This window comes from Culicoides brevitarsis, chromosome 1 (assembly GCF_036172545.1).
Source record: "Culicoides brevitarsis isolate CSIRO-B50_1 chromosome 1, AGI_CSIRO_Cbre_v1, whole genome shotgun sequence".
In the NCBI taxonomy this organism is placed as follows: domain Eukaryota; kingdom Metazoa; phylum Arthropoda; class Insecta; order Diptera; family Ceratopogonidae; genus Culicoides; species Culicoides brevitarsis.
In genome coordinates, this window is record NC_087085.1 from 38,452,193 (window position 1) to 38,470,054 (window position 17,862).

The following is a 17,862-nucleotide window of genomic DNA, read 5'->3' on the forward strand; positions in this document are numbered from 1 at the left end:
AAATATGTAAAATGATAAATAAAATAATAAATACGGTACGACTTTTCGAAAAAAAAAAAAATAAATAAATAAAATAAAACTAAAATAAGAGGAAAATCACGTGCGCGGTAAGACGTTAACGTGCATCACGTTAAACAGCTCGATCAAAACTGATCGTTCTCTTCGTTCTATAAATATTTTTTGTGTTCTTCGTGGCACGTACAGCACTTTTGGGAGAGAGAAATGATCGCTCTTGTAACTCGCGTGATCGTACGTTCGTTGAAAAATCATGAGAAGCGCGAAAAAAGTACGGAACGCGATAAGAAATAAGAGAGCGCGAATAGTTTGTGGTGCATTTTGTATGCAAAACAGGTATCGTTCTGAACGAAAGTCGAACGCGAAAAAAATAAATAAGTGCTTTCCAAAATAAGGTGTAAATTAATTTTTTTTAGTGAACTATTTTTTTTAGAATTTCACGTGTTAGTGATTATTTTTTGCAAAATTAAAAATAGATTTTTTACTTAATGATAAAAAAAATAAGAAAGTACAGAAGAAGTGTTTAAAGATACATTTACACGATAATCTCATACACGATTTTATTAAAAACATATAAACAGAGAGAGAATTAAATGTAAGAAATTAATCGAAAGAGAGTTATTTAACATAATTAAATAAATTTTGAATGAAGGAATTTAGATGTCGTTAATTTAACGTTGCTTAGAAAATTTAATTTGTGTTTTCGATTCTTAAAATCAATTTTTTTTTATATAAATATTTTTTTTTATAAAAACATTTTTGTGATTTAAAAATATAAAATAATTTTTTTAATTACAAATATTAAATAAATAAATATTTTTTTATTTTATCAAATTATTGATTGAAAACAAAAAAATAAAAAATATTAATTTTAGTAGAATTTTTATAATAAAATAATTTTTAAAAAATTAAATTTAATTAATTAAATGAATTAGGTAAATGAAAAAAAAAATAAATAAATAAAAATGAGAAATATTTTCTTAAAATTCGAATCAATTAAATTCTTTATTTAATAATTCATAAATAAAATTAATTTTTCAATCAATTAAAACTATTTATTAAATTAAAAAAAAATTGAAAAAAATTCTTATTTTTTTAAGTTTGAAAAAAAAATTAATTTTTTTTAATTATTATTAAATTTAAATTAAAAAAAATAAATTAAATAAATAAATACATTATTTAATTATTTTTTTTATATTTTAATAGATATTTAGATTTTAATAGAATTTTTATAATAAAATAATTTTTAAAAAATTAAATTTAATTAACCTAAATGAAAAATTTTATAATATTTTTTTTTATATTTTATCAAATTATTTTTTTTAATTTATTATTTAATTTAGATTATTTATTTTTTATTAAAAAAAAATTTAAATTTTAATTGGATGATAATAATAATTAAGATAAAATAATTAATAAATTTTAATTTAATTTTTTTTTTTCAAAATAAAAATAAAAAGTTCAATAAAAAATATTTTTTAGATTTTTGAACATTTTCTCTCAGTTTACGAGTCGTTTTTAATAAAATAGTTAGGTTGTATTAAATAAAAACATGAAAATCTCAAATATCTTAAAAAATTCTTTGAATGTAAAAAATATATTTAAGAGTAATTTTATTTGATTCCTCATTTTAATAAGGAAAATATATAAAATTACACGCTTTTACTTATTATACTGACACGTACATACCTTTTAACAAAATTTTATTAAAATAGTAATTTCCGGGAAATGAATGAAAATTGTTTTTCATCTATTTTTTCATCACTTTTGTTCAAGGAAAAAAATATGAGACGAACACTTAAAAATAAAGCAAAAATACGTTATAAAGAAAAATTTAATTTTTATAAAAATTTTTCACTTAAACTTATTTTCCATTGTGCAAATAAAATAAATAAAATGTGCGTCAGAATATCCATTAATTTCGAATTTTTCAGCTTTTTCTATAATTTAAAAAAAAAATTGAGTAAAAAAAATATGTTACAATTGATGAAAATAATAATTGGAAACCTGAAGAATTTTTAATTAAAAATTTAAAAAAAATTCTTCAAATTAAAAATTGAAGCCTTAATTTTTTCTTTACTGTTAAAAAATTTTGTAAAAAAATAATTATCCTTAAAAATTTTCCATTTTTATTACAAAAATTGGTCATTAAACTTATGCAACTACAAAAACATTTTAAAAAATTGTAAAAGAGGACGGCTTAGAGTAAGTTTGATATTCTTTTGATTGATTTGTGAATGTTTCGTTACTTCTTGTAAAAAATACTTTTTGTGTCTCGCACTGATTTTTTTTTTACTTTTTCAGTACTTAAGCAATATTATTTCTATTCTTCTAAGCTATTTTCTATTTCTAACGACGGAAAAAAGTGAGTGCGTTTGTTTCACTTAAAAATCTAAATTTTGTCATTTTTCCCATAAAAATGAGATTTTTCAGTAATAAGGCATCAGAAGTTCAATGTTTGGCGACTGCGAAATGAGGAAGATTTGGTATTGCGAGAAAACGCACAACCAAAAGTAGATGTGAAGTCCCATCCAGAGCCAGAGCAAAAAGGCATTCAATGTGTTGGCCAAGTAGATGTAATAGCCTCCGATGAGCCACAAGCCAAACACGAATTGGAACGCAATGACGATGCCCATGAGGATCAACCAGGGCAACAACCAGCCGCGTGTGTACGTGCGAATGGCAAAAACGATGCAAAGCGACGAAATAATGAGAAGCATGAAATATGCCTCGAAAAAGCCTCCGACGTACTGCATCGAGTCACGGATGTCTGTTTCGAAGAGCGGCGACCAAATTTGGGCACTTTCACCGCCGCGCAACATGTAATCCGTGACGGTGATGAGGACGACAGACATCGCTGCGGTATACACGGCAATGGCATACGTGCCCTTTGTGATGGAATCTGTCCATAAGCACGGCGACCAACAGGATTTTAAAACGACCATTTTCTGAAAAAAATTGAGAAAAAATCAAAAAACGATTAATTGTGTCAACATTTTATGGGCGTGGATGCCTCTGTGGTTTTTCGTTTTTTACAAGAAATGTCACTTACTTTGCTTTTTTTAAATGACACAAGTTACTTTTCTTGAGGTAGTTGAAAATTTCTGCTAAAATATTCGTTAAAAAAATTAAAATTGTCAGGAAATTCGTGAAAAACACGAAAAATTTTTATTCGATGAGATTCGGTTTTGTTTATGTTACGTTTTGAGTAGGGTAGCCAGATGCTTTAAAGTTTATTACGGGACCCAATATTTTTTTTAATAATTTTCATAATTTTATTTAAATTTTTTAAAATAAAAGTTACGTTTAAAAATCTTTTATTTTTTTCTAAAATTTTGCTTAAAATTTATTTATTTTGAAAAATTTATTAAAAAATTAAATTTTTGATAGCGGTAAAAAATTTTTTAGATAAAAAAAATCATAAAATTTTCAAAATTTTATGAAGATTTCTAAACTGAAAAAAATTTAAAAAAAAATTGGAAAAATTTCCTAAGAAATTTAAAAACATAAGAAAAATTTGAAAATTTTCTGAAAAATTACAAAAAAAATTAACAGTCCCTTTTAAAAATTTTATAAAGAATTTAAATTTCTACTTTTTTAAATTCTTATAATTTTTATTAAAAATTTTAATGATACTCAGAGTCAAAACTTTTTAAAAAATCGAAAATTTGCAGCTTATGTTTTATTTTTTGAATCTTTTTCAAATTATTATGTCAAAAATATAAATTTTTACTCAAAAATATAAAATTATTTAAGTTTGGTTAAAAAATTGCGGCATTTTGTCAGCTAAATTATACTTCATTTTTTTTTTTAATTTAAAAATTAATTAATTAATTTTAAATTTTTTTGTCTCATTATTCGTATTTCTAATATTTTTTACAGATATATAATAATAATTATTTCAAAAAAAAATTAAAATTTCTTTAATTTTAAAATTTGTTTTGCTGTTAAATTTAAAAAAAAAATAAATCAATCAAGAATTTTTTTTTGCATTTTATACTTCACGATGAAAAATATTTAAAAATTTTTAATAAAAAAAAAATTTTTTTTAATAAACTTTAAAAAAATCATGAAACTTCTTAAAAATTATCAATTTTTTTTTCCAAAGAATTCTGGTTGCCCTAATTTTGAGGTTAGAAACGTAAATTTCCCAATCCCAATGCAAATTTTTATCATTTTAATTCGTCTCATCCGCCGAAAATAACCCACAAAACTGATGTCCCGTCAATTTCATAGACTTCGTACAGCAAACGACCCCTGATTGCGTCTTTTTTGTGCTCCGTACGTCGACCCAAGACAAAAAATTAAATTTTTTAACACCATGCAGCAGCAATACCTTCATAGAGGTCATACAGCAAAAAATATTGAACATTGGCTGGCGAAAAGGTAATTTGTGTGTGATAAATTTTGCTTAAATTTCCGTCAAAAAATCGCGTCTAAATTGCCAAAAACAGTGAAAACGCGTACATCGAGTGACCGTCATCGGATTTTCGCCAAATTTACGGGTCAAGCAGCGCACTAAAAGTGCAAAAATCCGGAGAAAAAAGAACTTCCGTGTGACATAGACGACACACAGAGTCACATACAGGGTGAGGTTGTGAAAACGAAGAAGAAAAAAAAATTATAAAAATATTTCCATACATACACAAAAATCAGTCGATAAAAGTCAAAAAATTGTCCGAAAATTCGAGAAAATTGCAAGCGACAAATTTTCATGTGAACAAAAAGTTCAATAATTTTCGGCAAAAAAGCGAATTTTTGTGGTGCCAAGTGGAGAATTTCACAATTTTGACACAACGAGAAAAAAGTACAAAAAAAATTAAAATTTTTCCATAAATTTGCCAGGAATCAAAAATTAAAAGTTCAACCGAAACAAAAAAGGATTTAACGAGAGAGCTTCAACATGTCGACACCAGCTAGAAGGCGATTAATGAGGGATTTCAAAAGGTGAGTTTTTTTTTCTTTATTCAACTTTTTTGTTCATTCTGCAAAAAATTGCGATGTTAATCCAATAAAATTACGTGATTCACCAAGTTTTGTTGTTTAAGCATTCGTCATCTAGATTTTTATTGTGAAAGAAGTTAATTCAAATTTGTTCAAAATTAAGAAATTTCATGAATAGTCGAATGGGGAAATGTTCGAAATTTCATCCCAGAGGACTTGAGTTCGAATCTCGATAAAGAAGTTGCGTTTTTTCTCATAAAATTGCGATGAAATCATGCAGGAAGTCCTTTTAAGGGCAAAAAATCATTCGCAAGGGCACTCCTCGCTAACTACTCTCAATTAGTTACCGATATTTAAACCTTGCTAAAATAATAATGTTGCAACCTATCGCTTGAAATGCTTCGAATTGGATTTCGAGTCTGATTAAAAATCATTGCAATTACAAATTTTTATTTTTTTTAATAATAAAAATTAATTATTTTTAAAAAAATTGAAAAAATTTATTTTTTGAATGAAATTTCAATAATTTTAATCAAAAATAACTTTTAAATTGTATTAAAAATTAAATTTTTATCAAAAAAGTGACAGCTGTCAAACTTTTGACAAATAAAATTTTGACCGATGAATTAATTTTGTAATAAAAATAAATTCTTAGCAATTATAAAATTATTAATAATCGAAATTTGCAATTTCTTAAGTCAAAAACTTAAATTTTAACGAAAAAAAATTACAGATCTGTCAAAATTTTGACAGTTAAGTGACATTCAATATAAACAAAATTTTAATTTTTTAATGTAAAAATAGTTCAATATTATATTTTTAATTAAAATTGGCTTGAAAAGAGTTTAAATTGCTCCAAAATAAAAAAAAATTAGAAAAAAATAGTCAGCTGTCAAAATGACAGATGTCACTTTTTCACTAAAATTCATTTTTTAAGCTATTCGTTTTATACTGTTCGTGTCATTTTAAGTAAAAAATCGTCTTTTTTAATGTTAAAAAACTAAATTAAAAAAAAAATATTTTTTTTCGAAAAAATAAAAATAAAAATTGAGCTGTCAAATTTTTGAACTGTCAAAATTACTCTATGGATTTTACCCTAAAATATTGCATTAAAATTCGACCCAATTTTTTGTAAAAAAAATCTCATTTCTTACAAATATTTTTCGTATTTAAAACTTTTTGTCATGTACATTTATCAAAAGTGTCATTTTGTATCTTTTTCTTCTTGGCTCCGCATTTAATGCGACAGAATCACACAAAAAGTGCTGCTCAAGCATGTCTCATGCAAGAATTTTATTGCATTTTATATCGAATTCGTTCGAATAAATTAACATTATTTTGATGATTCATCAATTTTGGAGCAACTTTAAACAAAGAAAATTCATTTTTTCTGCGAAATTTAACGAAATCCTGCGTTCAGTGGCGATTCGTTAACGAAAATAAATAAAAATAAACAAAAAAGTGACAACAAATAAAAGGAAATGACCTTCATTACGAGCAACGCGAACGAGTGTATGAAAATAAACTGCGATCCATATCTAAATAAAGCTCTCATACGCGAACCACGAACAAGTAGCAAAAGCCAAACGAAATAGTAACTGTTCGATTTCGTCCATTTTGCTTTTTTTGTTTCTTTTATTTCCATTTTGTATTGAAAAAATCTCTTTTTTTCGCTATTTATCCAACGTCACATTGCGACATGTTTACTTTTAGATAAGAAAAAAAAACGAGGTAACGAGGAAGGATAATTTATTTATTTAAGATTTGTCGTGGAATGGAGGGAAAAACTCGAGAGATTAAAATTTGATGCAAAAAAGATGCACGACCAAATATAGAAGAGAAGAAGCAAGTTGAACAATGTCGAATAATTGACAGGGGGATAAAAATGAACATGCATGTAAAATAATTTAACAACATGATGTTATTTCTGGAGATTTGACATGCATACGACCTACACTTGTTTTGTTCTCGGAAAATTTTAGCACAAAATAATTGGATTCTGTGGGAGAGGGTTTAATTAAAATTTTGCCCCGAAAGCAATTATGGCGAAAAGGATTATTTGAAGGATTTTTGAAGTTCATCAGGTTGAGAAATTCGAATTTTTAGAGCTTAGTTTTGAAAAAAAGATTAGCTAAATCAAAAATCGAGCTTGAAATTAAAAAAAAAGATCCTAATTACTTCTAGAGGTCCCAAAGGGGTCCAAAATTGACTTCATTTTAATCATTCTTAAGAGATAAAAAACACTTTTTAAGTGTTTCAGTACCAAAATTGAAATTTTTAAATTTTTAACAAATTTCTTAAGACCTTTAAAAAGTTTAGGACCCCTAAAAATGTTTTTTTTTTATTTTTTTGAGTCTCAATAATTTCTTAATGTTTAGGGGTCCTAAGGAGACAAATTTATGTTAAAAACTGAAAGTTTTTTGGACATTCTTGGATCCACATCCACTTTATTAACTGCGGAAATGAGACCCCAAAGATTTAAAATTAGTTAGCTAGTTTTTTAAAGAAAAAAATCTAATTTTTTCTGGCTCTGAAATTACTTTTAAAAATTTTTATGCTTTCGTAGAATTATATTCTTTTCTTCTAATTTTTTTTGAGGACCTCCTAAAAAATGAATTTTGAGACCCCAAGATGAATTTTTTTTAAAAAATATTATTTTATTATTTTATTTATTTATTTATTTTTTTTTTTTTGAAAGAAAATCTGAAATTTAAAAATATAAACTTCATTAACTCTAATTTAAAAAAAAAAAATAAATTTTAATTTTAATTAAATGTTTTTATTAATTAAATTTATTTTTTTTTAAATTAAAATAAATTAATTAAAATTATTTTTTTTTTCCTATAAAAATCTGCTTTCCGTAAAAAAATTTCCCTGAACCAGAAAAAACTCATCGTAAATATTTAAAATAAATCCTGTGGCAACCAATTACTAAGAATGCTTTTGAAATGTCACTCAAAGTAATTTCGAAGCCATACCTCAACAAATCTCATTTATTAACTTGCCGATTTATCGTAACTTAATTAAATATTTAAATGGATTGAACTTTCTTTGATGTGAATGCGACGAAATTTCACAGCTGTTTCTGAGCACATCTGCTTTTTTGCGTTTCTCCCAAATTTTACTCTGAATTTCATTTTACTTTTGCGTAAAAATGCGCAAAATTTATTTCTAAGTGTTTCGAATGAGGAAAAACTTTGACCTTCACCTTCACTGAATTTGAATGAAAATCATCTAAAATAAATGCAAAAAAAAAACTTTTTCTCTCTCTCTTTCTAATTTTGTAATTGTAACGCGTAGTAGATTCATTTGAAATGTAAAAACATGAAAAATTGACCGGATGCCAAGACATTGTCTTGAGATTTATTTTAAAAATCGCTGAAACTTGGCTTCGCATTGAAATCTAATTGAAAACGAATGTGAAGCGGAAAATGTCTCACGAAACAGGTAGACGATCCCAATTCTCGAGAGAATTTCTCGCAAAAATAAGACGAATGAGCTTATGTCACAGAGCCAATTTATTCATCAAAAAAAAAAAAAAAAAAAAAGTTCAAGGAAACTATTTCTTCATTCAATTGACGAGCAATTACTGTAAACATTTATGTAAGAACGTACACGTGTCGAGCTCGATGTCTTTTTTTGTGTGGATGGAGCGCATTCGCAAAATGAATTGCAGAAAAAAAATATTTAATTTAAATTGATAGAATAATCCGATAAGATAAGGTACTTGTGCATGCAAAATATTTCAAATGCACTTTCAACGGCGTTTTTTAGAGGAGATTCATTTTTCAATTTTGTACGTTTAAAATTACTCTGCTGATGTCACAAGCAGATCGCATGAATGAGATTACGACAAATGAGGAATTCTTATCAGTTTTTGACCCCAGTTTTGTTTAATGTTTGACTTTCTCTCTCGACAGTGATGTAGAAAAGGGTTATCAACATCGAAAAATGTTTAAAAAACGAATTTTTAATTGTCTTGAATTTTTAGGGGTCTTCGACGAATTTTAATGGAAAAGACAAATTTTTACTTTTGATGCTTCTGAAGGGGTCATAAATAATTTTTTTGAAGCTCTTTAAAAGTTTTCTTACCGTGAAACTTTTTGTCTTGGTAATTTCTTCAATTTTAGGACCTCTAAATAAAAAAAAATAAATTTCAAAAATACTTTTGGGTTCTTAAAATATTTTAAACAGACTTTAGATCCAAAAATAAAAATTTTTGAGAGCTTTGAAAAATTTTTTTACGTTTTAAACAAAATTTAAGAGCTCTGAAGTTAAATTTACTCTCAAAAAATAATTTTGGGGTCTTCAATGATTTGTAAGACCTCTAATTTTTAATTTTTAAAGCTTCTGAAGGGGTCATAAGTAGTTTTTCAAATGATTTAAAGCTTTCTAAAATTTTTTGGACCTTGATTTTTTTTTATTAGTAATCTTTGGTAATTTTTAGGACCCCTGAGTAAAAAATTATAAATTTCAAATATACTTTTGGGGTCTTTTAAAATTTTTAACAGATTCTAGGTGCAAAAAAATCTTTTGGCAGCTTTGTAAAGGATTTGTAGTGTGAAAAAAAATTTTAAGACCTCAGAAGATAATTTTTCTAAAAGAAAATATTGTTGGGGTCCTAACTCATTAATTTAGTTAAGAGTTTCTTAGAAAAAAATTAAATTTAAAAAGTTCTTAATTTTTTATTTTGTTTCAGACCCTAAGAAAAAATAGTTTGGGGTCTTAAAAGGGGGCATCTAAGAAGATTTTTTTTACTTTTGAAAATTATAGAAGTTTGAAACAGAACTAAAGACTTTCCAAAAGTAAATTTTAATATTTTTGTTGAGGTCTTTTGAATTTTCGATCAACATTTAGGACCCCTGAATTGATTTTTTTCTCTTAAAAACTTTTTTTTTGAAAATATTAAAAAAAAAATGCAATAAAATGAAAAACTTTTTCTCCTACAAAGACACGTTCTTCTCATTTTTCAATCGAAACTTGTTGTTAAATTTATTTTGTTCGAAAGTCGGCAAGTAATTCTATTCTTTTCCATTTGTTTGTTCACTATCCTGTTTATTTATTGCACAATCGTTGTTGCTCGTGAGTTTACTTTTGTTACGTCTATCGATTTTTCGTAACAATTACAAAAACTTTTCCATTATTCAACTTCAGGTAATCTACCTTGGCAAAAGAGCAAGTTTGTTCAAAGACCTTCGTTAATTCTTCTCTTTTGTGACTCAGCTGTTCCCAATTTCACTAAAATGTAATTTTTAATGAGCAGAATGAATATTTTATCGATAACTAAGCAAAATTTTTCGACATTTTTGGGTCATGTTCATTAATTTTTTGACATTTTTTTCGAATTTCAGACTTCAAGAGGATCCACCGACTGGCGTTTCGGGCGCCCCGACAGACAACAACATAATGATATGGAATGCTGTGATTTTTGGTCCACACGATACGCCTTTCGAGGATGGGACCTTCAAATTAACGATAGAATTTACCGAGGAGTATCCGAATAAGCCACCAACCGTACGATTTGTGTCGAAAATGTTCCATCCGAATGTGTATGCGGACGGCGGTATTTGCTTGGATATTTTGCAAAATCGATGGAGTCCCACATACGATGTCTCAGCCATATTGACATCGATACAGGTGAGTTTTTTTTTTATTAAAATTGAAATTAATTTTGAAAAAATTATTTTTCGATTTTATTATTTTTTTATTTTAAAATATAATTTTATTAAAATTAAAAAAAAAATTAATAAAAAAAGATTAAAAAATAAATTTTAAAATTTAATTAATTTAAATAATTTTTTTCAAATTAAAAAAAAATAAATAAAATAAATAATTAAAAATAAAAAAAAATAAATTTTAAACATTACCTAATTTCATGTTTTTTTCAATTAAAAAAAATTTTAAAAATAATTAAATAAATTTAAATATTTTTAAATAAAAAAATTAATTAAAAAAAATTAAAAATATTTTAATTCTTTTAAATATATTAAAAAAAATAAATTCGTAAAATATTCGAAATTTTTATAATTTTTTTTTTAATTTCATTTTGATATTCAAACATTTTTAATATATTTTCTTTTAAACTTATTTTTTTATTAAATTTATTTAAGTAATTAAATCAATTAAAAATTTGATTAAAAATTTTCATTTTTTTTTTTAATAAAAAATTTGAAAATTAATAAAAATTTTCTTTTTCTCCCACAGTCCTTACTCAGTGATCCCAATCCAAACTCTCCCGCAAACTCGATGGCTGCACAACTATACAAAGAGAACCGTCGAGAGTACGAGAAACGAGTCAAGGCTTGTGTAGAGCAGAGTTTCATCGATTAGCCCATTTAAGGAACACACACAAAAAAAAACTTTGAAAGGAGGAGCAAAGAAGAGAAGAACTGCAAAGGAAACCATCAAACTGTGGCGAATTACACATAACACTTTATAATACTACACACACACATAAACACACACACACAAAATATTATAAAAGAAAAATAATACATTGAAGTAATAAAATATCTCTGTTATTATAATCATCAAAATATCTAATAAAAAAAGGAAAAAAAATAATAAAAAAATATTTAGAGCAAAATTAGGCCATAAAAAAATCTCAATTTCCTTTGAACTTTTTTTTTTAATTTTTTTCTTCTAAATCTCATAATTAATGGCTACTTAGCTAAATTTCTTTTAAAAAAGTCCCCCCGTGTTAGAGTGAGTGTTTCCGGCGTATCATCTCGGTGAGCCTTAATTCTTTTATTTTTTGAGTTATTTCTGTCACTTTCAAGCAATTTCTTTTCAATTCACGAAATTTTCCTTAAATACTGTTCAAAACTTAAAGTAGAAATTTCCTGCAGTAAATAAAAAATACAAAAAAAAAGTATATTTAAATAGAAAACTACCCTTATTTGAACGGAGAACATTAATTAAAAATAATGTAGAATTTAAAAAATTTTAAATTGTAAGCGATAAATATATATTTTGTGTCTAATATCTAAAAAAAAATAATAAAAATGAAAAATAAATTTCAAAAAAATTAAAAATGAGCTTTTTTTCTTAATTTTTTTATTTAAATAATTATTTTTTAGTTTTAAAAAATATTTTTTAATTAAAAAATAAATTTTAATTATTTTTAATTTATTAATTAATTTTTATTATTTAAAAAATAATTAATTAATTATTATTGCTTTTTCTTAAAAATAATTTTTAACGTCATTTAATTTATTTTATTTTTAATTCAATAAATTTTTATATTATTTTTGTCACATTTTTTTTATCTGATGATGAAGCCATAAATTTATTTCAAATTCAGGTCATTTATTGGCAATTTATCGCGTAGTCTAATCCCATTATGTTGAGGGCGGCGTCGATGAAAAGAGCACAAACATCACCCAAAAGTGCAGCAAGGCAATGTAAAAAATGACAAAAATGCGAGCCAATGGATACATTCGCAGAAAAACGCCAATTCGGATGCCAACAGAGTCCAAAGAGGAGTAAGCTCGTTTCACTCGTCGCGAAAAACGAGTGTCGAAGGGATTTTCTTGCATGAAATTTGGAATGCGAGCTTTGACGTCGTCTGTTTCGTTGACATCGAGACGGAGAGGGCGTGATGTGCGTGTCTCAATTACAGTTGTGGGCTGCTGAAGGGACTGAAATGCAAAAAAAAAGATAAAAATTAATTTTGAGAAAATAATAAATTAAATAAAAATTATAACAAAAAAAAAAAATTCTTAAAAAATTAGAATTTAAGAAAAAATTGAAAGAAAATTACTTGAATAGAATTTAAATTTTGTCTCATTATTTTTAAACTTAAAATAAAAAAAAAATCTTAAAATTATCAAAAATTGAAATTAATTTTTCTTTAATTAAAAAATCTAAGAATTTTGAGACAAATTAAATAAAAAATTTGAACGAATAATTTTAAAATTAAAAAAAAAATTAAGTAAAAAATTCAATTGAAGAAATTTTATTTTTCAGAAATTACTTAGTTTCTAAAAGAATTAAATTTGAAGAAAAACTTCTCAAATTTATTAAAATCAAACTAAAAATTTTGCTCAAAATAAAAAACCTAACTCCGTGAGACTAAAAATTATAAAAATTTTGAAAATTTTTATTAAAAAAGATCAAAAAAGATTTTTTTTCTTTCAAAATGATAAAAATTTGGCAAAAAATTGAAAGAAATTTCCCTAAAATGAAGAAATTTAGGTTTCGAAACCCAGAAATATTTTTTTTTTATAAAATTTCATCAAAAAATCAAATTTTACTCACATCCAACTTTTCCAATTGTATCCTCAAAGCATTCCTTTCTGCAATAATTGACTCCAACTGTTGCTGTTTCTGCACCAAATTAAGCGTCAACGCATGAATTCTTTCCTCAGCCTCATTCGATGTCTTTTGCACGACTCGCTGCGACGTCCTTGCCCTCAACTGCAGAATTTCCGCGTCTTTTTCCGACAACTTTTGCATCGCACTGCCTCGTTGCTTCATCATTTCTTCCTTCAAAAAGATCGTTTCTTGCAATTTTGCCTTCAAATCTTCCTCCAGTTGCCCAACTTTCGTTCGAAACTGCGCCAAAGCGTCTTGTGTCTCATTCAGCTTCTTTTCTCTTTCGTTGCCGGCTTCCAAAAGTGTCTCGAGACGCGTCACATAGGCTTTGGCTTGTTCACATTTGTCATTGAGCAGCGAAATTTCCTCGAGCAAACTTCGATTTTCGGATTTGACGTTTTCGAGTTCCATTTTTAGCGTCGTTTCTGCCGCATTTTCGTGTTCCGTGTCGGCTTTTGTGTCGCCGCGACCTTGTTTCATCTCCTCGATGAGTTTTTCCTTCATTTGGAGCGTTTGTTGGGCGCGTGTTCGATACTGTTGAAGTTCCGTAATCGCTTGATTTGTCTCTTTTCGAGCCCATTCCAGTTTTTCGTTCAGATCGACTTCGTTTTTGACGTGTCGCGCTACCGTTGATTCGAGTGCCGAGATGCTCTGGATACTTTTGGCATTTTCTTCTTCGAGCTGCTGGTTCCGTTCCACGAGAAATTCCTTTTCGGCAACGAGACTATTGCAAATTTCCTCCAGCTCGACGAGACGCAGCTGGATCGAAGTGTCGGGAGGCGCCTCGAAACTCGTTTGCATGCTTCGACTGACGTCGGAATTCTCGATTACGGTGCCTTCGTGTGTCAGAGAGCTGCGACGCGACGAGGAATTTGATTTTTTGTCAATATCTGGGGCGAGTTCTTCTTTTGCGGGAATTGTTTTCTTCGGTGTGAGTTGCATCAAGGACCCTCGAGATGCAGGTCGAGCTAATTTTACGGGAGTTTCATTCTCAATTTTGACATTTATGAGCGGCGCATCGGATTGACTTTGATTTAGAACGGAGGCGGCATTTTGATCGAGCTTGTTCAGCATCGTTTCTGCCTTTCCGGCGAGATCCTGGAGCCACGACATTCTGGAATTATTTTGGATTATTGGGGATTTTGACGTGTCACTTGAGATTTTATTTGTAAACAAACGGAAAGTGAGTTTTGTACCGGAGGAAAGTGTTACTGAATACCGTAATGTCGCATTTTAAAGAGAAAAAAATTCTCGAAATCAAGTTTCAACAAAAAAAAAAAACATTTGAAGCCAAATTTTATTAAAAAAATTTTTTAAACATATCAAATTTTAACAAAAAATTAACTTTAATTTCAATTTTGATTAAAAAAATGACAAATTTTAACAAAAAATCTCCTTTGAAATAAAATTTTAAACAAATTTTGATCCTTGATGAATATTTTAGTTGTTTCTATGGTCTTTACATTGAGATTTGATAATTTAAAATTGATCTCTAAATATTTCAAGTTAAAAATTTTCAAAAAAAAATATCATAAAAAAACTGTAAAAAAAAATTTTGAAAAATTTTTTTTTTTTTTTTGAAATATTTTTAGAGAAAAAAAATTTATGTTAAATTTTGTTTTTTAATACAAAAATTCTTAAAGAGGATTTTGACTTAAATTTTTTTCATCAATTTTTTTTGCTAACATCTTTAAATGGCTCCTGTACATCGAAAACGCAAAATTTTGAAAAAGTCCAAAACAAAAGTTGTTTCTAATGCCAAAACCTTCAATTTGAGCTGGAGAACCGTGATCTACAAAAGTTGAAAAAATTTTGAAAAATCGGTATGTGAGCCCTCATAATAAGAGGATTTTGACTTAAATTTTTTTTCATCAATTTTTTTTGCTAACATCTTTAAATGGCTCCTGTACATCGGAAACGCAAAATTTTGAAAAAGTCCAAAACAAAAGTTGTTTCTAATGCCAAAACCTTCAATTTGAGACGGAGAACCGTGATCTACAAACACTTTGAAAAATCGGTATGTGAGCCCTCATAATAAGAGGATTTTGACTTAAATTTTTTTTCATCAATTTTTTTTTAACATCTTTAATTTATTCGCCTAAAATGATAAAAAAATTTTGAAAAGTTCTTGAAAAAATATGAAAAATGACTAAAAAACGGTCAATTATTTGAAATTCGCCTTAAATTTTTTTTAAAAAAATTTTTTCAAAAAAATTTTAAATGGCTCCTGTACATCGGAAACGGAAATATTTATATTTTATATTTAATTTTTATTTTTCCCCCTGAATTTTTTATTGGATTTTCGACTTTTGAAATGAGACAGGGGACAAAAACTTTTTAAAAAAAACTTGACGTGTTAAACAAAATATCTTTTGATGTAAAATTTTAATAAAAAATTCTTCAAAAAAAAATTTCATCAAAAAATTTCATTTTTAAGACAAATTTTAACAGAGAAAATATTAGAAATTCATGAGTATCAAAAATTTTTTTGTATTTTCTGTCAAAATTAAAAACTTTACGGTATTTATCACTTTCAGTCGTCTCAATTTCCAAACGTGCTTTTGTTTACTTGAAAGAAATCCGGAAATTTCATCATAATTTTTGGGAATTTCACACCGGAAATGTTATTTTTCTGTCCGACGTGTGGAAATTTGCTGCTAATTGAGGAAGACACAACCGGAGGAAATCGCTTTTCGTGCAACACTTGTCCGTACATTTGTCGCATCACCAAAAAAATTTCTTATCGTACTTATCCGAAACTCAAAGTAAGTTTTTTCTGCTCATTTCTGATGATTTTCTAATATTTTTCTTCGTTTTTTTAGGAAGTTGATCATGTTATGGGCGGCAAAGCTGCTTGGGAGAACGTAGATTCCACAGATGCTGAATGCCCAAAGTGTTCCCATAAACGCGCCTACTTCATGCAAATGCAAACGCGTTCCGCCGACGAACCAATGACAACTTTTTATCGCTGCTGCAACGAAATTTGTGCTCACAATTGGCGCGATTAAGCGATGTTTACGCGATTTTTCACCCAAACCCGAAAATTTACGCAAAAAATGAAGGAAATCACGTCGGAAGTCACTTCACACGTCAAATCCTCGTCAGATCCGAGTTCCGTGACACTCGCTGCCGACTTGCTGTTGCAAGGAGAAGTCATCGCACTACCCACAGACACCGTTTATGGACTCGCCTGCAACGCAAACAATCCTCGTGCCATCCAAAAGTTGTACGAAATCAAGGGCCGAGACGAAAACAAGCCCGTCGCAATTTGCGTCGACACAATTTCCGCCGTGAAACGCTTCGGAAATGCCGATCATCTGCCCGACGAGTTGCTTCATCAATTGCTGCCGGGTCCCGTGACACTCGTTTTATTCAAATCGGAGTTTTTGAATAATCCGTTTCTCAATCCGGGCGTCAGTAAAATTGGCATCCGTATCCCAAAGTATTCGTTTATTCAGGAAATTGCGGCAAAATGTGATTTTCCTGTCGCACTTTCGAGCGCGAATCGAAGCAGTGAGAAGAGTTCCTTGAATGTTGGGGAATTTAAGAATTTGTGGAGAGAATTGGGAGCAATTTTTGATGGCGGGCAACTGGGACAAGATCAACAAAGGGCGGCGTCGACAGTCATTGATGTCTCGGAACCGGGAAAATTTAGCGTTATAAGGGATGGAGTTGCTGTGAAGGAGACTATTCGATTGTTGGAGATGTATGACATTAAAGAGTTGCGATAGGAATTAGGATTTAGACGTTAATAAATTTAAAATTTTTACCGAATAAGGATAGAAAATTAAAAAAAATATTGTCCGTAGAGGAGATTTTTGTTGAAATTTCGCTTCAAAAGGGAAATTTTTATTGAAATTTGTCTCAAAGAGGAAATTTTTTGTTGAAATTTCGCTTCAAAAGGGAAATTTTTATTGAAATTTGGCTCAAAGAGGAAATTTTTTGTTGAAATTTCGCTTCAAAAGGGAAATTTTTTTTTTGAAATTTTGCTCAAGGAGCAAATTGTTTGTTAAAATTTCGTTTCAAAAGGGAAATTTTAATTGAAAATTGGCTCAAAGAGGAAATTTTTATTGAAATTTGTCTCAAAGAGGAATTTTTTTTTTTGAAATTTCGCTTCAAAAGGGAAATTTTAATTGAAATTTGTTTCAAAGAGGAAATATTTTGTTGAAATTTTGCTTCAAAAGGGAAATTTTTATTGAAATTCGTTTCAAAGAGGAAATTTTTATTGAAATTTATCTCAAAGAGGATTTTTTTTTGAAATTTCGCTTCAAAAGGGAAATTTTTATTGAAATTTGTTTCAAAGAGGAAATTTTTTGTTGAAACTTTACTTCAAAAGGGAAATTTTTTTTGAAATTTTGCTCAAGGAGCAAATTGTTTGTTAAAATTTCGTTTCAAAAGGGAAATTTTAATTGAAAATTGGCTCAAAGAGGAAATTTTTATTGAAATTTGGCTCAAAGAGGAAATTTTTATTGAAATTTGTCTCAAAGAGGAATTTTTTTTGAAATTTCGGTTCAAAAGGAAATTTTTATTAAAATTTGTCTCAAAGAAGACATTTTTGTTGAAATTTCGCTTTAAAAGGGAAATTTT

General features: G+C 27.6%; 5 protein-coding genes across 7 annotated transcripts; 3 read left to right on the plus strand and 2 right to left on the minus strand.

Moving 5' to 3' along the window:
* Window positions 1–2,145: 2,145 nt before the first annotated feature.
* Window positions 2,146–3,206, minus strand: LOC134838514 (uncharacterized). Its single transcript, XM_063854058.1, has 2 exons — window positions 3,068–3,206; window positions 2,146–2,963 (listed from the first exon to the last, which is right to left on the minus strand). Exon 2 carries the CDS (start codon window positions 2,958–2,960, stop codon window positions 2,445–2,447), a length of 516 nt encoding a protein of 171 aa, XP_063710128.1. The 5' UTR covers window positions 2,961–2,963; window positions 3,068–3,206; the 3' UTR covers window positions 2,146–2,444.
* Window positions 3,207–4,376: 1,170 nt separating this feature from the next.
* Window positions 4,377–11,948, plus strand: LOC134828120 (ubiquitin-conjugating enzyme E2-17 kDa). 3 transcript variants are annotated; one of them, XM_063841091.1, is made up of 4 exons: window positions 4,377–4,609; window positions 4,861–4,962; window positions 10,311–10,596; window positions 11,164–11,948. In XM_063841091.1, exons 2-4 carry the CDS (start codon window positions 4,919–4,921, stop codon window positions 11,287–11,289), a joined length of 456 nt encoding a protein of 151 aa, XP_063697161.1. In that variant the 5' UTR covers window positions 4,377–4,609; window positions 4,861–4,918; the 3' UTR covers window positions 11,290–11,948. The 3 variants fall into 3 exon arrangements, with proteins under 3 accessions (XP_063697161.1, XP_063697160.1, XP_063697162.1); XM_063841090.1 differs by having other exon boundaries at window positions 4,377–4,604; window positions 11,164–11,947; XM_063841092.1 differs by having other exon boundaries at window positions 4,383–4,401.
* A 217-nt stretch (window positions 11,949–12,165) lies between these two features.
* Window positions 12,166–14,429, minus strand: LOC134837612 (golgin-84). The gene is made up of 2 exons (XM_063852998.1): window positions 13,219–14,429; window positions 12,166–12,599 (listed from the first exon to the last, which is right to left on the minus strand). The coding sequence occupies exons 1-2, from the start codon at window positions 14,386–14,388 to the stop codon at window positions 12,300–12,302; spliced, it is 1,470 nt and encodes a 489-aa protein (XP_063709068.1). The 5' UTR covers window positions 14,389–14,429; the 3' UTR covers window positions 12,166–12,299.
* Window positions 14,430–15,822: 1,393 nt separating this feature from the next.
* LOC134830318 (DNA-directed RNA polymerase III subunit RPC10) lies at window positions 15,823–16,283 on the plus strand. The gene is made up of 2 exons (XM_063843761.1): window positions 15,823–16,040; window positions 16,098–16,283. Exons 1-2 carry the CDS (start codon window positions 15,897–15,899, stop codon window positions 16,281–16,283), a joined length of 330 nt encoding a protein of 109 aa, XP_063699831.1. The 5' UTR covers window positions 15,823–15,896.
* A 3-nt stretch (window positions 16,284–16,286) lies between these two features.
* Window positions 16,287–17,193, plus strand: LOC134830310 (threonylcarbamoyl-AMP synthase). Its single transcript, XM_063843748.1, has one exon. The coding sequence runs from the start codon at window positions 16,287–16,289 to the stop codon at window positions 17,004–17,006; it is 720 nt and encodes a 239-aa protein (XP_063699818.1). The 3' UTR covers window positions 17,007–17,193.
* Window positions 17,194–17,862: the final 669 nt, after the last annotated feature.